At 40.1% G+C, this 10,246-nt stretch overlaps 2 protein-coding genes across 4 annotated transcripts; one reads left to right on the top strand and one right to left on the bottom strand.

Moving 5' to 3' along the window:
• Positions 1 to 246: 246 nt before the first annotated feature.
• tmem126a (transmembrane protein 126A) lies at positions 247 to 1,211 on the bottom strand. The gene has a single exon (XM_075480623.1). It carries the CDS (start codon positions 1,035 to 1,037, stop codon positions 420 to 422), a length of 618 nt encoding a protein of 205 aa, XP_075336738.1. The 5' UTR covers positions 1,038 to 1,211; the 3' UTR covers positions 247 to 419.
• Positions 1,212 to 2,196: 985 nt separating this feature from the next.
• On the top strand, positions 2,197 to 10,038 carry clk4b (CDC-like kinase 4b). Of its 3 annotated transcripts, none has more exons than XM_075481246.1 (13): positions 2,198 to 2,319; positions 3,321 to 3,481; positions 5,407 to 5,650; positions 6,278 to 6,374; positions 6,692 to 6,758; positions 6,887 to 7,003; positions 7,084 to 7,250; positions 7,342 to 7,436; positions 7,540 to 7,669; positions 7,752 to 7,834; positions 7,932 to 8,011; positions 8,540 to 8,630; positions 9,268 to 10,038. In XM_075481246.1, exons 2-13 carry the CDS (start codon positions 3,321 to 3,323, stop codon positions 9,463 to 9,465), a joined length of 1,530 nt encoding a protein of 509 aa, XP_075337361.1. In that variant the 5' UTR covers positions 2,198 to 2,319; the 3' UTR covers positions 9,466 to 10,038. The 3 variants fall into 3 exon arrangements, with proteins under 3 accessions (XP_075337362.1, XP_075337361.1, XP_075337360.1); XM_075481245.1 differs by having other exon boundaries at positions 2,198 to 2,335; XM_075481247.1 differs by lacking the exons at positions 8,540 to 8,630; positions 9,268 to 10,038 and adding an exon at positions 8,186 to 8,266 and having other exon boundaries at positions 2,197 to 2,335.
• Positions 10,039 to 10,246: the final 208 nt, after the last annotated feature.

Below are 10,246 nucleotides of genomic sequence, written 5' to 3'. Positions count from 1 at the left end.
CTCTGAGCAGCTGCTGGGCTCTCTGAAATTAAAATGACTGACTACTCGAAATATTCTGTGCGATATACTCTGTGCGGCAACTACAAAAGAGGTTATAGAAACATAGCTGAATATTTTCAGTTAACTATTTCCTGAGTGCACGGCTTAACTAAGCGTGTAAATAATATCGACCATGCATTGAGGAATTTTCCTTCCTATTTTGATAATGTAACTAAGATAAAATCATTCAAAATGTGACTCAAAAGCTGTGTTTTATCTCTTTAATACATGCCACTTGATTTCACTTTGACAATTCCCTGTAAAGCTGCGAACTTAGACAATATCTCCACACCATCAATCTCAGAAGCTCATATGCAACGATGAAACACATTTTCATCAATGTAAAAGGATGTGTTTATTCCCAGTTCTAATGTTCCATTTTAGTCTTTCAGCGGTTCTTCACCCTGGGCAAATGTTATTTGGGCCAGTTTGGCGTAAGTTTCAAAGTGCCTGGAGCCCAGGTAGGTGCCGAAGAAGGCCTGAAGCAAAACAACTGCCCTCATTTTATTAAAGACCGGTCTGGAGATGTCCACACAGTAGCGCAGCAGGTTGCCCTTTTCTGGCAGTGGTGCTGATGAGTACCTGGATGCAAGGCCAATGTTCAGAGGTAAGGCCAAGAAGATGGGGTACAGGCCACCACCGACCACACCAACGAGTGCACCTCGAATTGTGCAGCAGGTGGGGCAGTTCAGGTCGCCGGACAGAAGCGGTTTGGAGACTGTTGCGTTGTACAGGGCGCATGTTGTCAGGAACGGCAGCACAGCCATAGGCAAGTTGGAGGCGAAGCGCGCCGCCCTGACGTTCAGAGCCCTGCGATAGAGGCTGTTGGATATCAGTCCTGCAAGTCCGGCATTTCCCCCGAGATAAAAAGGTCCGTAAAGGAAAAGTTTCTGGTCAATGTCAGGCAGCTTCTCGAAATTCTTCATCAACATTTCAGCGATCACTACCCGCGTGAGCGCATTTCCAGGGCCGCTCTTCTGCTCGGTGTTTTCCGACATCTTCGGAATTAATGTTTAAACCGAAGAGTTTTGATACCAGAAGTCTTTATTTTAGTAAACTCACTTACAAAATTGTGGTAAGGTGGTTCTCGGGGCAAAGGCAGGGCGCAGACATGTTTTACCCACAATTCAGAGCGCTCTGTGCGTATGATGTCGCACCCTGAGTTCTGACTGTCAGGCAGGGATTATTTACTGACCTCATTCGAGAACGGAAAGCTGTGAGCTTGGTCAAGAGGACAACTTCCTCCAAGAGAGTCTGCAGTGCATCACACAAGGAAAACCTAAAAGTGTGAAGACTTTGATGTGCACAAAATGATGATATAAGCTGTTTTACCCTTTTTATCAAGTTATATTTTCCAGAAGACATAGTGTTTAATTGTCAATTCTACTCTGTTTGTTATAAACTAAATATACCGACTTTTACAAGATTGCGTGAATGGTTAAAGTTAACTGAGTATATATAAATACTCAGTTAACTTTAAATATTCTCTCTCTCACACACACACACACACACACACACACACACACACACACACACACACACACACACACACACATATATATATATATATATATATATATATATATATGTGTGTGTGTGTGTGTGTGTGTGTGTGTGTGTGTGTGTGTGTGTAATAAGAAAATAACGTGACAATATTAACAAAACGCACACAAGCTTGAGATCAAAGTAAAATGTTAAAACAAAGTGGTTATCACAAACAAACAAAAAAACTAATGAGGTGACAAAACAACAACAAAATAGGCTCACAAAGGACTGAGGGAAAGAATGGAAACTATACTTTTGTTATGGAGGCATAAATTCAGATTAAAACTGATTAGAATCAGTCAGAAATTAAGAATTACATCGATGCACGTTAATTCATTCATTCAGTTTGGGGATTGGAATTCATTCATTAACACAATGCAGTTTTTCAAACGGGAGTACCTTTTTTTCTATTATTATTAAGCATTAGTATTTGATTATTAGAACAACCAAATAATCAATTCATCCGGGAAAGCGATCTTGTCTCAAGAAAACAGAATTTGCGCATCTTGAAAGAGAAATGCTACTCTGCCTCATAAACGAGCTCAGAACAACATATCCCAGAAGCCATTGCAGTAGGAAGGCTTTGTTTGAATTGCGTCATGAAATTTGCTAAAGAAAGTTCTATCGTGTTCCACGGAAAGTCGCCATCTTCGAGAACGAGAAGACGGGGACGATTATTGAGATTTCTTTGTTCATAATCTAAAATTCACCGGCAATTCCTCAACGTCGAGCCCTGTAAGTGCTAACGAAGGTAATGCATTTCCTACATGCATCATCTTGTGTATTTATCCCTTTGAAATAGTGTTAACGTTTCCAGTTTGCTTTTCTGGAAATTCGACGTCTCGAACAACATGGCCGATGTCGTGTCTGGCTAATATACAGTTGCTAAAGACTACGTGTTATTTCTTCAAGAACGTTTTTTTTTTAATGCTCAAAAAGTCGCAAAGGTTGTACAGAGATGATGTTTACCTCTTGCAAGTCTAATTGAAAACGCTATGTTGTCTCTTAGTTTACTTTTTTGAGGAGTTAAGTAACCGCATTGTCTGAACAACAGGCTGTAGGCCGCCATTTGTCGATGGGTGAACAATAATATAAAAATGCAATCTGTTTTATCTGTCCACCTCAAGGCAGTTGGCTCATTTTTCTCTGTGAAATACCCAATATTTCAATTTAATATTTTATTTTCCCAAGGTGTTTACAAGCACCTAACACCAGATTTTACATGTATAGTGCAAAGCCTTTCAAGGCCTTCAGTTAGTTTAGCCCTCGTTGAAACGTCCTTTAGGCGTTAACGTTGTTCCGCATTGTAATCTGACTAGTATTAATGTTATATAACCCATTATTGCCGGGTCAGCGAGTCACTGGTTCTTATGATAATGTTATTTTGGAAAGTGTTGCCAGCTGCAATTTTATTTCCATTTATTTATTTTTTTGATTCGATCAACTAAAAACAATGAGTAAAATCAAAGTTATTTCAGATGAGATTGGCCCTAATCTTGATGTTTACTATTAACTCCTCCATTTTAGCTGGCCACATCCTCATGTTAATGCACTGGCTCTTACCTAATGTGGGAGGAGAATTTTCCTGAAAGCTCCCCTCCCCCCTTTCCTTTCCTGTAACTGAAGCCATAGATGCAGCATGTTGCAATCATTAATACACAATTGAATTTATAGCCATTCAGGATTCAGTGGAGTTCCAGTTTTTGTAACCTTTGTTTTCCTCCCATGTCTTCCAGATGCGCCACTCCAAGCGAATGCGCTCACCAGGTGTTTGGCTCGATGAATACAGCTGGGAAGAGAGAATGGAGTGTCGTAAACGGAGGAGACAGGATTCACACAGCAGTGAAAGAGAGAATAAATCCAGAAAAACCCATCATCACTTCAAGATGTATGAAGGGTAAATATCTGTGTTTGCTGTGCAAAGTGCCTTATGAGAATGTCCATTGGCTTTTGGTTTCTAAGATGTGAATAGTTAAACAATACAGCAACAGCTAAAGTGTCTCACCTAATATCTCAGATATAATCAGATTTCTAGTTAACACGTATTGAGCTCCATTTATTTTTTTGGGGGAACCTAGCATTACATTAAAAATGTAGTTTTGAGTGAATACTGGTAACCCTTAAATCATTTGTGTGTACTATATTAAGGGTGGGGGGCATTGTAGCCCGTAGAATTTATGGCATGTGAGACGATGGTTACCTCTCATAGTTGTACTAAAAATGGCAACGGCTACCCAAGGTAGCACAAGTTTACGACTTCAGATGAGTTCGAATTTAAACTAAAAGGTCGGGTACATTTATATTTTTCTAAGAAACAGTTATGTGATCGCCTTGGAGAGAACTGACACTTATCTGCTTGTATGATCTTGGATTGTAAAGTTCACCAAAAGCAGCCTGTAGAGTACAGTTTACTTGCGCTTGTTTGCAGGTTCATCCAACAATACTAAAGAGCCCCGTCTGCTCTGATTGGTCAGCTCCACAAGTCTGATCAGACACTGCCACAGACACGCACCTCCAAATTAGATTTGTTTGAATTCAGTCACTGGTGATGTTAAGTGTTTTATATTAGTATAGGAGCCTGATAGAAGTATAAGAATGATAAAATACACTTAAGAATGCCTGTAAAGTGCCATTTTTATTATGTGGGACAGATATTGCTGTAAATCGCAAACATACACCTTAAGCTTGTTCAGTAGCTCTGCCATAGTCTGAAATATAGCCACCCTTCTTGTGTTGATTATAGGTAAAGCAATTGGAGAAGACATTTTTAAAACTCTTACATTATGCTTATATCTCTAGTGCATTCTTCACATTACAAGACAAAATGACCATTGGAAATTGGTTGCTTATCAGCTGAGGTTTTGTCTGAAAATATATAGTATGTTCTGAATTACTTATGCTATTACTTGTGAAGATTGTTTGCATAAAAATGTTGTTTTTAAGATGGCTGCTGTATTTGTGTGCTGCAATTCTTGCTTTCTGCGGACGTGCATATACATGATGGTCCATGCTGTCACATTGGATGTTTCCAGATCTACTCTAATTTTAATTTTGTAGAGAGGCAGACTTCTTCTTGGAAGACAGTCGATACCACCTGGGAGCTAAGGCCATTAAGGTTTCTTGGTCTTTTTTAGATGCTAATATGACCTGCTGAGGAGGTGTTTGTTTGCTCCGCGTGGTTGGAAACATAGTTGTACGAAGTACTTAAATGTTTTGGTGGAAGGAATGTAGATAAAAGCTTAGATTTTTTTGGAAAGAATAAACTTGTTGGGGTTTTTTTAGTCTTAATATTATCAGATATGTAATGACAAAGGTGCTAACTTTTGGAGAACCAAGATGTATCACAGATTATATTACGCACCACCAACTTTCAGTGCTCAGCATTTCAACTCTGCCAACGTGGCTCTGCCTCAAGGTGAATTCTTTTTAAGGAGGGCGAGTTAGAGTTGCTAAGGAGAAAGCTATATAAATATTAAATTTGTCCAAACGTGTGAAGTTACATGTTGACTTTTATATTCTTGTAACGGGGCTATTTGTGCTGTGATAATCTGATAATAAATTTGCTCTCTGATCTGCAGCCACTTATTGAACAGGATTTGGTGTATTTAGTTGCAGTAAATCGACATGTTGCTCATACCAAATGTTATGTGAAGGGCTCGGGGATAGAGTTTCAGCCAGTAGGCGGGCCGTTGGTTCTATCCCCTCCAGTTGTCATTTTAAGGCTTGATCACAGTTAATGAACTGGGCTTTACTTTATCTGGCTTTTTTTTTTTTTTTTTTTTTTTTTTTTTAAATCTGTGTGTTACCTTTGTTTGATTTCAGGCATTATCTGGAGGCCCGCAGTCTAAACCGGAGGCTGGATTCTCAGGCAGAGTACACTCTGGGCTACGGTTTGGACATAGCCTGTGACAACAACGACAGTCGTGATGATATATGCAAGGACCGAGATGTTGACTGGCACCACTACAGCAAGTCTTCTGGGCGTAGTGGGCGTAGCGGACGCAGTAGCCGCAAGCAGAGAGACAGGCGGCGCAGACGTAGCTACTCTCGCCACAATTCCTCCTCGGTACGGGAACCTCCTTCTCTGCTCTTCCTCTCTCCCCTGTTTTATCACCAAATTCAATTAGTCATTATCACTGGTGTTTAGCCAATGCTAAACACGCAGTTCTCTTCCTTTTATCTGTTTGTCGTACTCTTCATTATTAAGCACGATTTCCAGTAATGACAAGTAGGGTAATTTGGGGCTCAGGGAATAATGGATTGTGTGAGTCTTTAGAGTTATGGACCCAATATTTGTGACGAGATCATAGTGGGCAGTCATGGGACGTGATGGTAAAGAATTAAACACTTTAGGAAGAATGAAAAAGAACTTGATTTACAAACGAGTATGATCAGTCAAGTTGAGTTTTTTTTCTGTATTACTGAGAAAGTCTCTCATCTGAAAATCTTGTTGCCATGTTTTTCTTCTGTAACACACACCATGTGGTGGCTGGCGCCCAATTTCTGGCGGGGCTGAATTTGCATTTGCTGCTCCGTCCATTCGCCTGGTGGTGTTACTGAACGGGCTGAATCTATCCACCCCTACACCTCCCCCCTTGGCCTGGTTGAATGAATGACGATGTCGCGTTATGGTGGCCGGGTGCTGGCTGATGGGTTATTGATGTGATGTCGGATTGCGGCGGTTCCGGTGCAGAGGAGGAGCCATCACCGCAGGAAAAGATCCAGGAGTGTTGAGGATGATGACGAGGGTCACCTCATCTATCACAGTGGAGACATGCTGAGAGCGAGATGTATAGAATATATACCTTTTTTTCCTACTGTTGTTCACACTTTGTCTCTCTCACTCTCGTTGTCTGGTTATTTCCAAACATTAAATTAGAGGCTGAGATATTTGGGCTACTAGACTTAAAGTCTTTATTTTATTTATTTCCTTGGTTAGCTATTTCATGTCAGTGTAACATATAAACATTTTGAGTTGTATGCCAGTGTTCAGAAGCCTGTTTTTAGTGTAGTCAAACAGAGCAATGTAACATGCAATGAACCAGCTAAAGGCCAGCGTTTCACTGTCAGTGCTGGGTGTCTAACTTCACTTTTCTATTTTCTGTAGATGAGATTGTGTGCACTCTAGGAGAGGGCGCCTTTGGGAAAGTTGTCGAGTGCATTGATCATTCAAAGTAAGTTCTAAAGACTAAACGAGGATTTAAAGAATCGTTTAATTTGTTGACTTGTCTGTTTGCCATCTTCAATGTTTAGAAAAAAATTAAATCGTGATTTTTATTTATTTTTTTTCTGTGTGTTTCAGTGACGGGTCCCGAGTGGCTCTGAAGATCATTAAAAATATAGACCGCTACCGAGAGGCAGCTTTGTCTGAGGTAGAGGTGCTTAAACAGTTGAATTCCCTTGATGCTGCAAGGAGATAGTAAGTGACTGCGTTTACGCCACAGCTCTGACCAAACACTGAAGAGTTTACCTAACGGGTTGTACAACATATTTTTTCAGTGCGTGTGTGCGGATGCTGGACTGGTTTGACTACCACGGTCACATCTGTATTTCCTTCGAGCTGCTTGGCCTCAGTACATATGATTTCCTGAAAGAAAACAACTTCCAGCCTTTCTCTATTGAACAAATCAGGCACATGGCTTATGAGATCGTTCGAGCTGTGAAATGTGAGTAATAAAGATGCACCGTTTGAGCACATGAGGTGCATGTGGGGGGAAATTTGCTCTGATCTGAAATGTTTGTCATCTTGTCTTTCAGTTCTGCACAAGAACAAGTTGACTCACACAGACTTGAAGCCTGAAAATATTCTCTTCATAGATTCAGACTATGACTTGCAGTACAACCGTGAAAAGGTAGTTTTAACAAAGAAGTCATACCTGCTGAAGTGATGTCATACTTAAAACATGTCTTGTGGCAGCAGCTCTTTGACCTTTATGATATTTGTTTCCACCTCAGAGACGCGATGAACGAACACTGAGGAACCCAAATGTGAAAATTGTGGACTTTGGTAACGCCACCTATGATCATGAGCATCATACCTCTGTTGTCTCAACACGTCATTATCGCGCTCCTGAAGTTATCTTAGGTAAGCAGCTGTTTTATGGGACAGCATTAAGGCTTCAGAGACATCGCTCAGGGGTTTATTTAGTTTACATTTTGTCTTCCAGACCTGGGCTGGAACCACTCCTGTGACATCTGGAGCATCGGCTGTATACTTCTTGAGTATTACCTCGGATCTACGCTCTTCCAGGTAAGTGGCAGCAGAGAACATAATTCAGCAAATTCCCCCTACAGTAAAAAACATTTTCTGTAGTACTTATTTTCATTTCTGTATTTTTCTCATTCAGACACATGACAGTAAAGAGCATCTTGCTATGATGGAGAGAGTCCTGGGCCCCATCCCCCCAAACCTCCTGGAGAAAACAAAGTAAGGCTCCATGTATAAACCGTACAGTAAAAAACTCCTATTTTCTGAAAATGGGATCATTTAAAATGTTGCTTATTGGATGTGTCTTATATTTCTGTATCGTGTTGTATTTTTGTCTCAAAACAATTCGGCCCTTATAGTGCTTTGTAAACACGTGTATTTACATTGTTTCAGATGTTTCCAACATTGATCAAATCCATAGAAATGCCACTGTAATAAAGCTTCAAACGATTTTATTCTGCACAAGCAATAAAGGTTTAGTTTTTCCTCTTAATGCATTATGTTACAGCAAGTCACCATGGAAAAAGTCATTTTCAATGACTGCTGAGCTACAACATGATTGAATTTGGCACCAAACGTTAGCTTCAGTTAGCTTTGACTCACTTGGTATTAGCTGATGATGCTTGCATCTGTCTGATTAGAATTAAAGTAATGATACTTGAACAGTTGGATACATTACCTCGTTTAAAAGGTGATTCTGTATAAGATTGAAATGTGATTGAATTTAAATCATTATTGTTTTTATAGAAAAAGGCGATATGTTCACCGAAGCAAGCTGGACTGGGATGTTCACAGCTCTTCTGCGAGATATGTCAAGAAACACTGCAAACCCCTCAAGGTAAGAGAAATGTGAACTTTATTTATAGTCGGTACAATGGAATCCAAAGCAGCAGCAGCAGTAGTCTGAGACCACATGCATCCACATGGGCAGAATTTTAAAAACTCTTTTAAGGTTTAGACAAGACAGGAGATGAATTATTCCGAAATCGGACCATTTCCCACATATGGCAAACATTTTTATGCTCGTCCGTCAGTTACTTTGAGTGATTCGTCCCCTAAACGTACCAATCAGATAACCTACTTAGCACAGGTAACAAGATGTTTATCAAATGTGACAAAACGCAACTACAGACGGGGCCAAAACTTTGTTTTATTGCTAGTTAGCACTGTGGTGATCAGTTCATAAGTTATCCAAAACAACCTCTGGCCTGTTAGTTATAGGCATGGATGTCTGGAATCCTTAAAAAAGCCAAAATCCTGAAGGGTTAATAAATGATCCTGCTGTTCTCACATATTAGAGAAATATGATAGTCACAATGAGATTTGAGTGAAGATTTTTTTTTTTAAAATTCCCACTGATGGTCTTTTTCCCGCATGTTGTTGTGGTGTTTTATTAGAATAGCTCAAACAAGTAAACCTTTGATTTTTCACTTATTTTAAGAGTGACTTTAAATTGTCTGTCCTTCCCTCATCAGCATTACATGGTGTCTGAAAACGATGACCACCACCAACTTTTTGACCTGATAGAGAGGATGTTGGAGTACGACCCAGCTAAACGCTTCAGCCTGGAGCAGGCCCTTCACCATCCGTTCTTCTCCTGCTACAACAAGAGCAGCAGCAAGAAAAGCAGCAGCAAAGACATCAGCAGAAGCAGCAGTGGCAGTAGCAAATGAGGCTGAACTCCTGAAGCATTAAGCCTCTGATCTGTACCCTTAGTCTGGGCCTGTCTGTCAGCATGACATTTATCACAGTGCTCTGTACCAGGTTGTACTTCTGACTCTCCAGGAGAGATGTACTTTGACTGCATCAGTCACTGTCCTGCTTCGCTGTGTCCTGTCAACTACACCAGAGTTTTAAGCCCCCTCATTAATAAGTTACTTCATTTGCTACTTTTTGATGTTACGAATCCCCACGCTACAAGTAATATCTTGTTTTGTAATTTCAATTGCAGCATCTTGGCATAATACTGGTGGAAGATTTTTTTTAATTATAAGTCCAACATGTTTTTTGTTTTTGTGTTCTCTCTAAGCATTGTGAAGTGGGTGATGAGCACAGTAATACAATGAGAAAATCCTTATCTCTGATCAGTCTTACTAGTACATTGTTTGAGAGTGTAGATCTATGAAAAATGTATTGCAGGAAGAAAACTTGTAAATAGACTTTGTTCATATATTTGTCTTTTCCACTGAATGGTTCTGTAATTTTTTTGCAGTATCTTATGACAATAAATGTGACAACTAAAAGAACTGCGTTCAGGGACGTTTTGTTCAATTTGATGCAGGAGTGTGTTTTATCCACATGGGGGCGCTAAGCGGCCTTAATGTTTCCAGAGAAGGGAGGTGATCATCTGAGACCGTCCGTGTGAAGGCATCAACCTCCGTGCCTTTATAAATACTGATCACAGTAAAACTGGCATCGAACGGACTTCAGGTTATTGACGCTATTAGTAGAATT

This window comes from Odontesthes bonariensis, chromosome 13, assembly GCF_027942865.1.
Source record: "Odontesthes bonariensis isolate fOdoBon6 chromosome 13, fOdoBon6.hap1, whole genome shotgun sequence".
Classification (NCBI taxonomy): domain Eukaryota; kingdom Metazoa; phylum Chordata; class Actinopteri; order Atheriniformes; family Atherinopsidae; genus Odontesthes; species Odontesthes bonariensis.
This window is presented reverse-complemented; position numbering and strand designations above follow the sequence as displayed.